The 17,938-nt window shown below is 40.2% G+C and overlaps 1 protein-coding gene across 6 annotated transcripts in view; it reads right to left on the reverse strand.

Annotated features, from left to right (window-relative positions):
- Positions 1–17,938, reverse strand: part of szt2 (SZT2 subunit of KICSTOR complex) — a 151,632-nt gene that overhangs the window by 51,914 nt on the left and 81,780 nt on the right. For all 6 annotated transcript variants that reach the window (XM_047342858.1, XM_047342855.1, XM_047342856.1 and 3 more), the window contains exons 40-49: positions 16,069–16,207; positions 15,567–15,702; positions 14,175–14,295; positions 13,819–13,971; positions 13,169–13,271; positions 12,267–12,381; positions 11,586–11,673; positions 9,025–9,143; positions 8,703–8,867; positions 4,221–4,305 (exon numbers count right to left, since the gene is read on the reverse strand). In XM_047342858.1, coding sequence (XP_047198814.1) covers positions 4,221–4,305; positions 8,703–8,867; positions 9,025–9,143; positions 11,586–11,673; positions 12,267–12,381; positions 13,169–13,271; positions 13,819–13,971; positions 14,175–14,295; positions 15,567–15,702; positions 16,069–16,207 — 1,224 coding nt within the window. The remainder of the gene's footprint in view (positions 1–4,220; positions 4,306–8,702; positions 8,868–9,024; positions 9,144–11,585; positions 11,674–12,266; positions 12,382–13,168; positions 13,272–13,818; positions 13,972–14,174; positions 14,296–15,566; positions 15,703–16,068; positions 16,208–17,938) is intronic.

Here is a 17,938-nt window from a genome sequence, read left to right on the forward strand (position 1 = left end):
AATGATTGGCTTTCATTTACCATTACATAAGATCCTTGACAATGAAGCAATGTTCATCAAACCACAGAGTTAAACATCCTATAGTAAACCTGGAAAATGTAATAGTTTGTTTTAATAATTATTTTCTGTCACACCAGCACAGATGTAAAACTTATACAGTAGTGCTTAATGATGACAGTGAAAAGGGGATTCTCATTCCATTTTAAATTATGTTTTACTTCCTTACCACAGTTGTGCAAATGTTTAAAAAGAAAGTAGAGCTGCCCTATTGCAAAGCTTGTGACAGTGTTGCTGGATTCATCAGCATTGACATGGTACTGACAACTATTGTACACAATGAGTAAGCAGGAGCACCATGTATCTCAAACAAGATTATGTGATCAATCCCAAAAAATTTACCTCAGATGTAATGTTTCAAAATGTAACAACTGTGGTTAGCTACTGAAAATACTAACACTGCTACCTCATTGGATGTCATACACAAAATCTGTATCAGAGCACCACAGACTTCTGCTAACCCAAAGAAGATAAAGGAATAATGAAGGGGCGACGACCCGCTTGAACATCGGTAAGCGGTTTCAATGGTGGAGCATTGACAGACTGTGCTGCGGGCTGCAGAGCGATATGTAACATCCTCTGAGTGTGCAACAACCAGTCATTAACATAGGTGGTGCAGCAGTAACAGTACATCAGTGTCTGAGAGGTTGTATTTTGTCTTCAGATAATGCTATTGTTTGTGGTGGTTAATTTCCCGGCTTTACTACTGTTCGGGCGGACAGGGACGTTATACAGAGCGGTAAGAAGAAAGGAGGAGGGATTGCACTGTCTGTGAGTGAAAGATGGTATAATCCCAGATATTAATCAGAAGGAGCGTCTCTGTAGCCTGGACATTGAACTGCTAGCAGTGTGAATGCACCCATATTATTTGCAGAGGGAGCTTACATTCCTCCATCAGCTGATGTAGCTAGCGACACCATTCACTCTACTGTTGCAAAGCTTCAAACGCAACATCCCAATGCTTTTATAGCCATCACTGGAGACTTTAGTCATGTCACACTGGACAAAACTTTACCTTCATTTCATTTGTATGTTAACTGCCCCACAAAAGAAGGTAAAACACTGGACCTTCTGTATGCAAATGCTCTGGATGCAGACAGTGCCACTGCCCTCCCCCCGCTCGACAGATCTGACCACAACCTGGTATTGCTGACACCCAAGTATGTCCCTCTGCAACCACAAGGACTGTGAGGCGGTGGACTCAGGAGGCCATTGAGGCACTGAAGGAATGCTTCAAGTCCACTGATTGGGATATGCTTTGTGAGCCACATGGGGAGGACATCAACAGCATGTCAGAATGCATCACGGAATACATTAAATTCTGTAAACAAACCACCTTACCGGCCCAGACTGTATGCTGCTATCCCAACAACAAGCCCTGGATCACAAATGAGCTGAAAGTCCTTCTTAACAAGAAGAAGAATGCCTTCAGGTCTATGGACAGATACAAACTGAGGATCATACAACATGACCTGATGGGAAAGCTGAGGGAGTGCAAAGACTCCTACAGGAGAAAGCTGGATGCTAGACTCCAGCAGAACAATGTGAGGGATGTGTGGACTGGAATGAGAGAAATAAGTGGGTTCAAGGCGAGAGACAGACAGTCGGGGGGCAGCCTGGAGAGGGCAAATGAGCTAAATTTGTTCTTCAACAGGTTCAGTGCACAGCCCTTATCTGTCCCACCACCACTCTCCCAGACTTCCACACACGCTCACTGCCCCCAATGCTTCGGGCCCTCCCCCACTCTACTTTGCTGTGGTCTGTTGGGGAAGCAACATTGGAGCCTGTGACACAAACAGACTTAACCAACAGATTGAGAAGGCTGGCTCCGTCATTGGCTGCAAACTGGACACTTTTGAAGTGGTGGTGGAGAGGAGGGCACTGAACAAAGTGTTATGTTATCGGTCATGGACAATCACGAGCACCCTCTCCACCACCTACGGGACAGACAGCGGAGCACAGATACAGGAAATCTTTCCTGCCCACATCAAAAGGACTGTACAACTCCACCGTCAAAAGGTGAACCTTCAAAACCATAAGCCCTATAGTTTCTGTCCACACTAAAACTCTCGGATTACTCCTGCAATTACTGTGAACTTATTTTCTGCACATATTATATTCATTTTCTACTGCAAATCTTATAGTTATATTTATTTATTTTAGTCATGTTCAACAACTACTGCAATGTTTCAGTCTTGTGTCTTTTGTTGTCTTTTGTATTTAGCCTTTTGTTCTTTGCTTTATGTGAAATCCCCTTGACATGCTGCTGTGATACAATAATTTCCCAAATTGGGATCAATAAAGTACATCTATCTATCTATCTATCTACCTATCTACTCACAGATAATGTTACAGTCCATTATGAAACAACAATTCTCTCATTTTCTAGACTCCATTAATGCCTTAACTTTCCTTTACCTTGGTATTTAAGAGACCAATTCTTGATCATACCGAAACTAGATGAAAAAGGCTATTACATACAGACAGGTTCCATCTCCAAAATCACTACAACTAACAGTTGTACAGTTGGAAAAACACTCCAACTGTCAACTTTGCTTAAATAATAATAATTCTGAGTACACCATGTGGGTCCCAAATTGCAGCAGCAAACCTTGTAGAGTCAAGCCAAATGTTTGCATCCGTCAAAGCTCAGCAAGGAAACAATCTTGAGATACACCAAAGATAATCTTTTGCATATATTTGTATGTCACTAACTTCCACTTGACTAAGAAGCCTAAGCATGAGGTTTGGTGCACAATAAGAAATAGAGAGAAAGCTAGCTGCAGATACACTGTCCAGTACAGTAGCCCTAGAACCAATGGTAGCACCAGATTTATATTTAGACTACTTTTCTTTCAGAGCTGACTTCACTTTTCTCTTGATCTAAAACATTAACTTGTCTTTTAGACCGTATCCCTACTAGACTTTTTAAGGACGTTTTTCCTTTAATTAACAGTTCTACTTGAAATCAGAATCAAATATCTCTCTTAACCAGCTAAGAACTATAAGCTTTTAATGTAGCAGTAATTAAACCTCTGCTTAAAATGTATTCTCTTAAACCATATGTTTTAGCTTATTATAAACTTTCCTTATTTCTAAAAACCTTGAAAAAAATTACTTGCACAAGAATCTTCATGCTGACCATCAACCAGGATTTTAAGCCCAATCCCATTTCACCCCTCGTGTCTACCCCTACCTTTTGTTTTCGAGGGTTATTTTGCGAATTCGTTTCAAGGGGTAGTGGTTGAAATCTTCCCCTACGAATTGGGACAGCACCTTCAAAACCTGACACGTCATCAGTAGTCATCTATGTAAACAGACGCAACAAAAAGTTTTGCCAGGGAAGTCATTGTAACATTGTTGAGATCTTAAATAAACCAATGCTATTGCTTGCAGTTACTTAACTGACCAACCTATAATATCCAAATAATATCTATGCTAATGCAGCTGAATCAATTACATTTGCCATTCATCCAATGGAAATTGAAAAGCTTGGATGCTCTGTATTATTTCACGCATAAATCAAAAGCACATAGCTAACGCTAGCATGCTAGCGATTTTTTTATGGTTGAGTGAAAAAATCACCATCATACATTGAAACGATAAGATATTCAAATTATTATCATAATTTTTAAATCCTTATTAATGGAGAAAATACTACATTTGTGAGTCTGTCTCCCAGCTTGCTGGTGATATACAAGGCATTCTGGGAAACTGTCATGTGGGTCTGAAAAATCTCATTTTCGAGGGCTGTACGGCCCGAACACTTGGCCCTCTGTTTCATCAAGTATCAGGACACACTACGCCTATACGCGAACAACGGAGGGGAAGGGCTAAGGGGTAGAGAGAAGGGGTGAAATAGGATTTGGCCTTAGAATCCATTGTAGCACAGAAACAGCACTGTTGTGTTAATCCTAGTATACTAGTCCTAGATTACACAACTCGATCAATTCTTATGCAGATGACACCCAGCTGTACTTATCTATGAAGCCAGAATAATGTAGTTAGTTGAACTTCAGGAATGTCTTAAAGACATTTAGGCCCATATAACCATAAACTTTTACTTCAGTTGGGCCAAAAGACTGCAGAACACACACAGAGAGAGAGAGAGAGAGAGAGAGAGAGAGAGAGAGAGAGAGAGAGAGAATGTTGACTGACATTACCTTTGCCTCCTGTCCCTTGGCCTCCAGGTTTGTTGTAGAGGTAGACATCACCATCCACCACATCACTGCTCAAATGAAAGCAGTGCTGCATATAAATCAGGAAAGAAAAATTAGACCCTGGAAGCTCAGAACACGCAAGTCAGCATTTATTTCATATATCACAATGAGAGTTGTCGAAAGTGTAGGGTTTTGCAGAGGTGGGGGCTTCAGATATGTGGGATTAATTCATTTCTAATCAAAAGCACTTAAAAGAGAATTGTTTGCAACAGTCACCTCTCAGTGCAGGAAGGCATTTTTTTGTTTGCAGGCTGCAATTATTTATTTTCAAAAGGTAAATTACAGATTAAACCATTCTAAATGTTAAGGTAAACGGTCAGACTGACTGCGTTTTAATTACACTGACTTTTCCAGCCCTGTTAACACAGTGCACACGGACTAATAGTGTCTCTTCTTATGTGGATTATGAGCCATCATAGATTCTCTGGTGATGAGTGATTGATACCCCTTGAAGAAATGTTCCAAAGATTCTGCAATGTTCTTTGTTTTGAGAAATGGGGAATATGTTATTTCAGTTAGCTTGCTACCTATCTACGTTGTACCTAGAAGTTCATTTAGTGGCCCTGTGCAAGGTTACTGCATCATCAAACTTGTAGATCGTCCTCATGTGCAGATTAACTGTCACCCCAACCTCTTTTTTTCAGTGTTGTTTAGGCTGTAAACAAAGCAAAGAAAGATGCATATGACGCGCATCAGGGCTACGCTTGGTCAGGAATCCAATTATGAAAGTTGGGGTGTGGTGCATGTAGTCTGTCCAAGTGGCAACCTAGCATGATGTTACCCATTAGTTTATGAACTGCCGTTTTGAAGCCAAGAGTTTCGAATTTGATCAGTAGCATCTTGGTGATTTGGAGCCAGGCTGAGCTGGACGTTGTCCTATTGGATAAAAAGGGAGGAGCTGGGTCTGACCTCTCAACTCAAGGAGTGTTAACACGCCCACCTACACCGAGCTCCCGACTGCGCTGAGAACTAGCTGCTAACAGTTAGCTTCATCATCTGAGGAAAAGTTTAAGTCAGTGGCATACATGTCCAGGTAATTCATCGGAGTAATGAGTTGTAGCTGAAGTTAGTGTGTAAGTTAATGCTAATGATTAGTGTTAATGTGTAAAATATTCTATTCTATATTCTAACACTGTTTTAATCTGCAGAACATATAGTGATGTCAGAACAGATGTGAGCTGCGACATGAAATGTGACGAATAAGTGCTCCTGGACTGTTTCCATCACCATCTAAACATTTTAAATGTAAGAGCAGCTTGTGTTCCTCCAAGCTTTGGACTTAACTCTAAGAGTAAACAGATGACTGAATTAAGAGCTGTACAGTTTATATGAAGTACTGCTTTACTATTGTGCTTTCTCAATTCTAACATTGCTAGTGTAATTTATACTCACTAAAGATGAAGCACTAGAGATCCCCTACAGATCATGTTTACCTTGATCCACAACTGTATTTAATTTGTTGGATTATAAATTAATTAATGTACTTTAATGAGCAATAAAGTTATCTATGAAACTCTATTTTACTATGCATGATTCTAAGGAGAACATCTGGTATAAAGTAGCAACATGTACAGTATTGTGATAATACAAGAACACATTGATGAACGTGTTTGAAATTAATCACAGGCCTTTTACAGATTTTAATCCAATCAATCATTGACAATTAAGATATGAGTTAATACTTTCCTTATTTGACAACATTTTATGACAATGAAAACATTGATTCACCAAAGTGTCCTGTTTGATTTATTATAAGGAAAAAGGAAAATGTGCAAAAACCAGTCAACCAAGTCATCTGTAGTCAATTGAAAATGTACCTAGTACAGTCATATTGATTATGTGTGTTAAATACATACTTTTAAAGTGTTAACAGCAGTAAACATTTGTTATAGAAGTCACAATTAATCTAGGTAAACTTCAGGTTGTTCACAATTGAAGACCCTTCATGCCACATTGGTAAACACTTACCAACACACTTGCAGGTTGTGACTGCTGAAGTTGAACTATTTACTAATTCTAGCTAAATAATTTTCAAATTATGTTTTAAAAATGTACCTACCACCTTAAAAAGAGCAGAAATTAAATTAAGTAAAAGGTAAGAAACAGAATCTGAGAATAAAGAGAATCATATACAATTATGTTGTACTGTCATCTCATCAGAAGAAACTGAACTAAAAGGTGGTTTATTGACATCATTATATCCCATTAAAGAATTAAGGGCGTTGTTATCCATTCTCTCTCCTCCACATCTAACCCTAACCCACTAGAGATTTCTTGGAGCCAATTTGAGCCAGCCCCTGCTGAATCTCTGCGTTATTACACTTTTAAGCACTTCCGCATAGGCTTCATCTTTTGGAGCCAGAAGCTACGTCCACTTTTTATATACAGTCTATTGTTCTACCTAGTGACCAGGACTATTTAACTTGACACTGTATGACAACCACCTTCAACTTTCGATTTGTGAAAAGCTTGCTTCACATTTTTTTGTCCGGGGTCCCGCATAGAGGTGGACGACTCTGCATCGATGCAGAGACAGAACATAATCGAGTCATGTTTTCCGCTACGTTCATTGTTTAAGCGGTTTTCCACCGCTAGATAATTATAACCAATGCTGCTTCAGGATCAGGACCTCATTAAAGGTCCGGTCATCCTGTATGTGTCAGAGTCTCTGTCTAAGTCTGCTTCATCCTCACTACTGTTAAGACTAAAATCTATGTTTTTCTTTGTGTGTGTGTCTGTGAACTCTAAACAAATGCAGTATGTTAGACAGGGGTGGGGGCAGGGGCAGTTTGGGCTGAACATGTGGAGAATGTGTGGCCTTCACATAGTGACTTTTAGTAGCCGTTGCTGGCTGGTTTTAATCTTGAAGTTGGTTAGTGTGTGTGTGTGCGTCACATCGCAGTTCAGTCTCGCACCTGTCTGATAATGCCTGTTGTGGAGACTGTACATCTGTGGCATACAATACACTGTACTTTAACTTGTTCTCATACCTAACTTACTATATTACAGCCTAAACTCCATTAGCTTTATTCAAACATCACACATACATGAATGCACTGTTTTCATAAGAAACTGTGACCTACCCTTAGAAAGAATTCAAGCAGCTGCCACTAGGTTCTGAAGGACAGATGGGAAAGGCGTTGTTTTGTCTAGAAAATGTGCATGCTTACGCACAGAACATACAGCCGATAAAGCAGGAACGCAAGGTTTCTCACTCCAATGAACAACAACACCATATCTGCAAAAATACTGAAGACCCACAAGGCTTCAGCTGAAGGCCTGTCTGTAAAACTAGAAGCCAAACACTGTCAGAATGTGAAGATTTTCCCAGCTACTGTCACAGGAGGGGCGAACCTGGGAGCAGGTCCTCATCATTCGCAGACTCCAGGGCCAAGAGGATGGGAACACGCCTGCGCACCAGCAAGGGAGAGCCAAGGTCTGAACCATGGTGACTCCCCCTCGTTATTGACCAATGAAGTTATACCTACTATTATAAGTACTGTACCCGTCGTCCGTTCGGGGCGACTCTAGACTACCCCGTGCTATTAGACGGCCGGGGCTGTGCGTTGAGTGCCCATAGCTATGTTGTAGCTTTTCATTGCTTCTAAATAAATACTTGTTGAACCAAACCGAGACCGGCTCTTCTCATATCTCGGGACAAAAGAACACGACACTACCCCTCTGACCTGCGCTCACTTTAACAATAAACACCATCTCTGATTTTACTAATCACAAGTTATTAGGACATGTACAGGACTGACGTTTACTTTGTGCTTGTTGTGACCAAAATGATCTGGAGTCATGATCAAACATCGATTAATAAACAAATACATGTGGTTATTAGGTGTGTGTGAGGAGGGACAGACACGAGCAGACACAACCACACACACACAGTCCTGCAGACGGAAGTTATTTCCGCAGATTATGACGCAACGCTGTATTTTAACTTCATTGTTGCAGAAGAAGCGATGCCCCGTTTATCGAGGGAACATATATGAATTCAGTAGGTTTTTTATTAAGATCAGGTGTAAGTGTGAGTGATTAGAAAACATCAGAGGAGCAGAGTCACTTGTAAACCTGCACAGTGTAATGCATAATCAACGATTTGATTTATATCATGATATACATCGATATAGACTGATAGTAAAAAAATTATCGTGATAAGATTTTTTTTACATATCGCCCAGCTACAGATAATGATTTTATTAAATTTTTTCTGTTTGATCATCATTTCTATAAGTAATAAAACCATTGTATTCCAGTAAGTACAAAAATCTTAATGCACGATGTGTGAGTTCAAAATAATACCCAATATGCAACAAAGCATAATTTACTCCAGGCAAAAATGCACAGAACACGAACAGATATATGTTAAAATAAATGTATTCTTTTACATGTTCTGACAATAGTCAGATGGGATTGTACCTTGAACTGGTGTGCAGTATTGCTGTCAGTGTACTTGGGAACATGCAGGAAAATGAGGAGGTTCTGCCTGAGGTAGTGAGCCACAGCTGTCATCCAAGGAAAACAGTACTTGGGGAGGCTGAACTTCATCACCTCAGTGGCTGGAGATCCTGATGGCTGGATGAACTGTGCAGAAAACATATGATGAAGGCTTTTATCTAAAGCAATTTTAAGTGGTATAAGTGCATACAAGAGGGTATTAAACCACACAAAAAACACTGCAATTGGAAAATCTAAAAGTGCTTTTACCAAAAGAGAGAGAAAAAGACCAAGAGCACTTTACCTCCACATCAGCTGGTGTCAGTTTGCAGTTCCTGACAAGCATGACAGTGATAATGTCCAAGGTGGTCTCGTCCAGGCGCTTCCGCAGAACCTTAACCAGCTCGTCTGTGATCTCTGGACCTGAACAAAAAAGTAAAAAAAAGGGGTTAAAAAACATCCCTGTATCCCTCTCCTACTGCAAAGTTCATACGAAAGAATGTGATTGGATTTAGTGATTAAAAGTGTCTGTATACTTCAAATGAAGTACTAATTTGATTGTCCCAGTGGCAGAAATAGAAACAGCCAGTCCAAATAGCCAGGTCTTTGCAAAGGTTTGAAATTAGTATGGAATCTAGTCGTAGTACTTTCAGACTTAAATAATTTTTTTGACATTTTTATTTGAAGTCAATAGAATGTAGACATTTGGCCAGTACATTACAGTACTTTATGGCCTTTTGAGCAACTTTTCCATAGAGTTCTACAAGTCAGTGTGTGAGAACAAAAGCGACACTATGAATTTAAATGATCTAAAATTAATTTACAGACTATCAATTAGGGGCACCACCTAGTTTTGTAGTTCTATGAAAACTATTGCACTGACACCCAGATATTACATAGTATTATTGCACTAACTCAGAGAGGCGTGGCATGTGAATGAGATGCCTTGAACTTAAAAGCGGTGAGCAGTTATTTGACAGAGTTCAGTTCTTTAATAGAAAGTTTTCAGTATTCTGGAAAAGCAGGCCTTGATGGACCTGTACCACATGAAGGTAGCTGGGTGTTGTTAGCCACAGAACAGCTAGCATACCACACCCGGATGCTATAGGTGATATGCTCATATAGGTCACAGGTCATATGCTCTCCACTGGACACTAGCAGCTCTTTGGACAGTTTGGCTTTCCTCAGTGTCAGGTTGTTGATGGAGCACAGTTTACAGACTTCATCCCTGTTAGCAGACTCATCACCGTTGTGTCTGAAAACTTGATTGTATTGATGCTGTGGGTTTGTGCGCAGTCGTGGGTATAGAGGGAATAGAGGAGAGGGCTCAGCACGCAGCCCTGCGGAGCTCCAGTGCTGAGTGTCAGGGTCGGGGAATGATGTGTGCCCAGCAGTCTGCAGTCTATTTTTTACAGCTCTGTATATAAAATAGGAAAGTGGATGTGTTCTCCTAAATGTCTTGTACAAATATGTCGCAGTGACTGCACTCAAAACAGTCCTGGTGTTAAGTGAATCCTTCAGGCCAGATCTTGATGGTTTTCACAGAGAGCATTATTTTGCTAATGAGGTTTGTATGCTAGTGTGAGAAAAAGGGATAAGTGGTCAGACTGGCCTAAGCGGGTGAGGGTAGAGACTCTATTCTCCCCTAATGTGGCTGTAAACATGGTCCAATGTGTTTTGGCCTCTTGTGGGACATGTCATCCGTTAGTAGCTTGCTTGTTTGAAGTCTCCAGCCAAAATAAAAAGCCTGTCTGGGTGAGCAGATTGTAGTTTGCTAATGGCTGTTAGCAGGGTGCCTAGTGCCATCTTGGTGCTAGCACTTGGTCCGATATACACGGCAATGAGAATGACAACTGTTAACTCCCGCAGCAGATAAAAGGATTAATTGGCGCTTTAAATTTATTACGTGGCGGACACTTTTATCCAAAGAGACTTACAATTAGTGCTTTCAACATTTTTGAGGGGTCATTTTAGAATTTCAGTATCTTGCCAAAGTACACTTCGACATGCAGACGGAGAAGACTGAGGATCAAACCGCCGACCTTCTGGCTGGAGAACGACCGCTCTACCCCTCAGCCACAATATAGCCAGAAGATTGTGTCCATTGCTTAATAGACCTCTGAAATAGCAGACATGCAGTGACATGCAGTGTATAACTTTAGTTAAGTAAATTATTCAAACTTATATATCAACCACAAACATGGAACAAAGCAATTCAGATTAATTTAATAAAAAAACATTGCATATAAAATCTGTGCAAAAAAACATTAACTGGGTGATCATGGATGTATAACTGCTTTACTGTAGATTAATGAGGAAGGATCAACATTTTTTAACTTCTAATTTCTAACACTCTGAAACATAAGACTGTATATAAAATCTCTGCACTAAGCCAGCACGAAACAATTAAAAAAAAATGTAAGTACAGAAGTTGTCGATCATGGCATTAGAACGTTCATGACAATGGTTAAGTTCAAAGTTCAAGCTTCAATGAACTTTGAATAAACAGGTGAAAAGTTTTGTGTGCAGCAGCGGTGAAGTGGCTTCAGGGTTCGGCAGACTAAATCCCGCTTAATTACTGTAGGCCACTTTCAAAGTAACAAGAAAGCTGCAACCACTATTACCAAAGAGCCCATTCCAAACAGGCATATTTAGGACAGGGACTGCACTAGAAATACTCTAATTTCAAAATCACTTCACTTGCCTCTAGTTAGTCTTAGGATGTGTTTGAGGATCCAGCCTAGTAGCCTTTAAAAACCTTGGTAGTTTTCTTTAATACCCCACAAGTATTTTATCATGAATACCAGTGGCTAGATTTAAACATTTATTAATCCTTATCAGTCCTTGATGTTACCCAGTTCTTACCTGCATTTCCCACTCCATGCACCAGAAGCAGAATGTGCTTGTCTACTTGTCCAACTAGCCGAGATCCCTCAACAGAAGACCTGGATCCCTGAGAAGAGAGAAAGAACACGTTAACAATTTGACAGCAACACTCTGACATTGGTGATATAGTGTGTATAGAAGCACTGTCGGAATGTGTGTGTGAATGTGACTCTTAGTGTAAATCATTTTGAGTGATAAATAGGAAAGGGCTGTATAAATGGAGTCCATTTACCATTTGCTTCATCTTTAATCAGGACCACATGTATTCCCACAAATGTGATCATACATTCAAGCCAGTCCATACCAAAATTATTCTACTGCCCTTATCCTGCCAATTTACTGATGTACTGTCCTATTTAATTAAAGATATGAAGCGCAGGTAAACAATACATATTACTGTATCAATCAACATCTGTTTGTCTTTCTGCCTCTGCTAAGAACAAAACTTAATCTATTCTTGTGCAAGCTTATGTATCTAAAACTGTTTTAATTTGTATTGATCATAAATCAAATCTCCCTAGCTTATTACTGTAAGTCTCAAGTCTGTGTCTACTAAGGGGATTTTATTGTCAACCAACCTTTTCTTGTCAGTATCAAGTATTTCCAACATGAGCTGTAGTTTTCAGTCACAATGGGTTAATAATGCGTTTGTTCACTTACCGTGAAGTCCTCGGAAAACAAGGGCTCTTGACTCCTGAAAAGCCCAATGGAGTGGGTCATGTGGAGGTTTCCATCCACATCAGAGTACTTTCCGGTTAGCGACGTTTCACAAAGTCTAGAGATGAACACAATAAAGCAGAACAGAACTAGGTCTTAATGAATTACAGTATAGTACTAGTTGCTAAATACCCAAAACTGAAAAAATTTAAACTCAGCAGAAAAGACTGGTGATATCTAACAAGCTAAAAGCAGGAGGATGCAAAAAAAACAAACTACATGGTCACGATATAAATACAGACCAAATACCAAAAGTTAGACATTCACTTTCCTAAGAATGTATGGCAGACAGACAACTGTTCATGTTTTTGCTGCAGCAATCTCCATTCAACTAAATTTCGGCCTCAAAAACCTCTGTTGGTGGTTTTTCAGTTCCAGTAGACTAATGGACAAATCTCCACAATGCTCAGTTACAGATGAACTCTGTAGCAATAAACCCAAGGAACAGTTTATAAGAAACTTTGTGCTAAAAACACCTTGAATAAAATTGTTATTCTGAATAAGGAAAAACTAAAATCTGGGTGGTCAGTGCTGTTCTTGTGCCAGTGTCCACAAACAAATCAACACAGAAAAGCATAAAGATATGTTTGATTCATTGCGAAACTGCAGTGGGTCAGAAGTCATCAGCTGAGTAGGCGGTCCTTCATATATGGCCCAGGACGCATTTGCATGCATTGGCCTGATGCATTCCATACCACCTCTGAATGTGGTCTGAGTGATCCCATCTCAAGATGCATCGAGGGCACATTTAGGTGCATTCAGACCTGTACTCAATGCTCACCACTTGTGATTGGATCATTCAGGACAGATGTTAATACCAGGTCTGAACGAGGTATCTGGCTAACCTGAGGTAGAAGACTGATTTGGTTGAACGCTCCTGGTAGACAAACATGTTCTTCCTGTTGACCACACAGAAAGAATTCAACACAGACCGCAGGGCCTGGATTGCTGTGGCAGGGAGAAAAAACAAACATATTATGAGCAATGGTCACAATTCTTTTCTTAAAAAACAAACTGAGAAGTGATTTATTACTGTAAATATGAGAACATGAGCAAATACTGCTTGCACATACTAATTGTCAAATGTGCGCCTGCAATGAGAATCTGAATATGTAATTGTGTTTACATTTAGATTTTACAGTAGTATGTGCAAGCAGTATTTGCTCATGTTCTCATATTTACATAGCAGTGGTAACAGAGCTGAGTCATGTTTACTTTAAATATTTTTTGCCTTAGTCTTTATTGTTTGGCCGGGTTCAATCTAACTGACTTATGGGAGGTTTCAGGTTTTTAAACTCTGTGAGTCTCAGGGAGTTTAAATACCTGAAACCTCCCATTAGTCATTTTGAACTGAAGAAGCCTCTGGGATGAGGTAAAACGTCTTCAGGAAACACAAGTAGGTCCAGTTTGCCGACTTAAACTTGTACAACTTCTGAAAAAACTGAAATATGGTGTTTAAATAAAAAAAGAGATCTACCTTAGATCTACCACTTACCCCTGGACACCCCAATGTTAGGCCCCATCTTGAGACGTGGATGAATGTGAATGATTGTGCTCCACACCACATCACAGGCAAAATGTCCAGGGATGAACTGCATGGTGGCTGCCAAGTAGTCTCTGGCCTGGAAGCTCTCCTCTGTGTTGTAATCTATGTCGTCAAAAAAAAAAAGCATGGCAGCATGAGGGGACATAAATGTTAATTGACAGGGTTGCAATTAGCAGACGTTACAGTAAAAATTAAAGGGTCTGTTCATCCAAATTGCAAAAAAACTTTGTTTCCCCTCCATGACAGAGAGAAATCTATAAAACCTAACAGATAAAACCAAAACTATGCATTCTCCTCTGCCCTACCATCAGAAGTGTTGAGCCTCTGCCTGTAGAGAGATTCATTCTTCCAGATGTCTTCCTCACTTTCAGCAACCAGCAGAGAGTTACACACATGGCTGTCGTGTAGGTCCTGCAGCAGCATACGCTACACAGCAGCATACACGCACACATAGAGTTAACACAACAAACAGTAAGCAGCAAGCACAGGAAACATTCTACAAGATACTACCCAGACAGTTTTAGGACTGTGGTCATATGCATTTACATCACATCGCTATAAGTTTCCACTCTCAGTGAAGGTACTCAAACACCTGAAAATTCAAATTTACAGATGTAATGACAGCTCAGTAGGGAGGTAAATCCTATGTGTCAACAGCAATGGTCACCAACCTTTTCAAGCCCAAGTTACCTTTAATTCCAAATGCAAGCTGATATCCACCATGATATCTTCCAAAAAACCCACATAGCAGGGTCATATATATTTTTTTTGCAATTTCTGTTAAAGCCTCAATGTACGAGCATAAATATACACAAAGAAAGGCAGTTATGCAACTTTATATATTCAATGCACAATATTCACATTAATATCAATTCATATTTACAGCATCTGTTCAATGTGTTCTGTAGAGGAGCTGCTACTGCTTAATGTTTTCACATAGGCTTTGTCTTGAATATGACTATTTCCTTGTATAAGAGTAGTCCTGTGTACTTAAATAAATACCAGTACTATACAGTATGAAGGCATGTCATATTATACTTATTTCACAATACCCCCCCACCCCCATTTAAAAAAAACAAATGAACAGATTTGATTTGAAACGCATATGCGACGTGTATGCATTTCAGTTTATACATAAATTCAACAGATAAACATTAAAACTCAGGTGAAAGGTAATTTTATCTGTCTATGTCACAAACATACATATTTCCAACACTTCCCGAGCCCATTTCAAAGTAAAAGCACTACAGCATTTCCCTTTCTGAATCCCTTCATTTATTCTAAGGGGGCTTTGATTGTTATCACAAGATGCACGTCTTCATACCGTATAGTCCTGACTTTTAGTGTAATACATAATCCGACTTGTATTCAAGGAAATGCAGTAAATATACCAGCAGCTCCGTCGCCAGTAGCAGACATGCTGCCCGTGTGAACAACAGTCAACCGACACACAGTTGGTCTGCGGTGCAACCGCAGCCAGTGTGTCCAGAGAGTTACAGCGATCGACAGTGAAGACTGTCGCGATCGACGGGTTGGCAACCACTGATATACAGGAAAGAACATTACAGTTCAGCAATTGCTGAAACCACAACTAACATGTCTGGACTGTCTCTCTGATTGTCTAAATGTCAGATATACTAAAAAAAAAAACTTAAAGAAAATCTGTGATGCAGGCAGTTGAGTGCTGCAGTGGCCACCTGATTGACTATTCTGCAGATTTCACCAATCTTCCTGACCACCACTTGATGCAATTGTAGGCATTCGGGCAGATCCTGCTCTTCCTCCTTCTTGTCCAATTCGTCAGCACTGACCTCTTTTCCTTCTGTGAAGCACCTGCACAGACAAATCCTATGAAATTAATTGGATCCAATAACAGCCATCACGGCTGTGATGGATCGAATATCAGTCCTTGGAATAGTACTGAAAGTCTGACTTGGACATTATTATTACCTATTTACTTCATAATTCTTGATACGAGAAGAACATTTTCCCCATTTGAGTAAATAATCACAATTTTAAAGGGAAATTAATGATGACACTTCATTATAGTAGCTGAAATTTCCAGGAAACATGATGCAATTGTTTTACTTTGAAAAATGCAAAAATGGGCCAAACTAGTAAGAAATGACACCCTATGATGAGCCACAGACTACAGCCTGATTACTGAGCAAGAATTAACAGTGCTGAAGTATGTCTGACCTGGAGTGGGAGTAGACCTTAACTCTGTCCTGGTGGATCTTAACAATCAGCCAGAAGTCTGGCATCAGTGGTGACTGAAACTCCAGTTCATCCGGGGTGGGGCTCTCACACTCAGAGTCACTGCTTCCGCCATCATAACCTTCAAACAAACACAAAGGCCACATTAGGAAAGCAACACTTAAATCATTTTCATCATTTAAGTCATTTAAACCTTTGTAAAGGACATTTAATGACAACAGCATGAACGATCAACAGCTCCTTATCTCCCGATAGCCTGATTAATCAAGGTGAGTATTTCAAACATTGTAAAGAGTATCAAGCAGTACAATCAGTAGTATACCACAGGATCCAATGTCTGAACAGCATACTAATGATAAGAAACTAAAACATTGAATTTGGATTGTTGATATTAAAACATTCCAAAAGTCACATTAGGCAGGTGATACATTAATGTATTCTTCATTACAATCTATCAATAAATCCAATTATATTTGTATAGCCATATGGGACAAGTGCATGGACAAAATTGGCAGCGCTGTGGAGACTAGGGACTTTGCATATTTCCTTCCTTTTATGATCTGTGCATGACACCCTCCACTCACCATCACACGTGCACTCATGGGGCCTAAGAGAGGACCAAAACTGTAAAATCTGCAGTGAAAAGGGGACACTGGCACACATACTGTCTGGGTGCAAAACAGGACGATACAGGTGGTGCCACGATTAAGTCCTCCTGTCTCTCGCTGAGACACTTGATCAGGAGAGATGCAAGAAGAAGTCAATCAGCACCAGATTGGAAGAGGGCCATCACCTTCAGTAAAGAGGGGGTCAGACCTTTCTCAACCAAAGACCAGAGCTCAATTTTCTGCAAACTGCCAAATTCTAGGAGTTGAGGGTCGACGTAGATAATAGATAACCACATTTGCCAGATGTGGTACAGACAACCCTCCACCCGGACATTGTATTGTGGTCAAGTGGAGACAAGAAGATAATCATGGTTGAACTGATAGTGTCGGGGGAGGAGGGATGCGGAGAGGCACATTAGAGAAAGGCCTTGAAGTACCAATGCCTGGTTTATGAGTGCAAGGGCATGCTTGGTCCTGGTTGAGATCAGTTGCAGAGGTTTCCCAGCCAAGTCACCCGGGAAGTTCAGCTCTGGGCCTGGACGAAAGGAGCATGAAGCATGTGGGAGGAGGTACAGCAATACTCCTGCTGGATATGGAGTAGGCGGGAGAGGGGAAGCTTCAAGCCAGGAGCAGATGGGCAGTGATTTGGCTACCACTGATGGCCCACCAAATGATATAGGTTGGGTACCACCTGATGTCATCTGGTCCTGGCCAAAGCCTCTTAGGTATCCAGAGATTGCACCCCAACAGGTTTCAGAAAAAAGTCACTCCCCTAAACATGCCTGATCGTTGTCATCAAGATCAATAACTTATTCTCTAAGAAATCAATGAGAATGTTGAATAATGTCCCATCTCGAAAATGTTAAAGAAAAGTGAAAAAAAATATCTGGATCCGCCAACTGATCTGGATCCACAATAGAATTTAATGGTTTCTTCCCTGACCCATACCGCATCCTTCCTTTAACCTAATTAAAATCTGTTTGGTTGTTTTTGAGTAATCTTGCTTACAAACAAACAAACCAACCATTGAAACCAACCAACAAAAAACAAACGGGTGAAAACACAATTTTCTTCGTGTAGGTAACTAGAATGACAATTAGTAAATACCTATGCCAATCCAACAACCCCCCTAAAACCATATTTAAATTCACTGGATTTCAATTTGGATCTGCACCATTCTTTTCCAGTATAAATCTCCATCTCCTTCTTCTGCAACAGTCATCTGGATTGAATATTGCTGGTGG

Source organism: Hippoglossus stenolepis, chromosome 14 (genome assembly GCF_022539355.2).
Source record: "Hippoglossus stenolepis isolate QCI-W04-F060 chromosome 14, HSTE1.2, whole genome shotgun sequence".
Taxonomy (NCBI): domain Eukaryota; kingdom Metazoa; phylum Chordata; class Actinopteri; order Pleuronectiformes; family Pleuronectidae; genus Hippoglossus; species Hippoglossus stenolepis.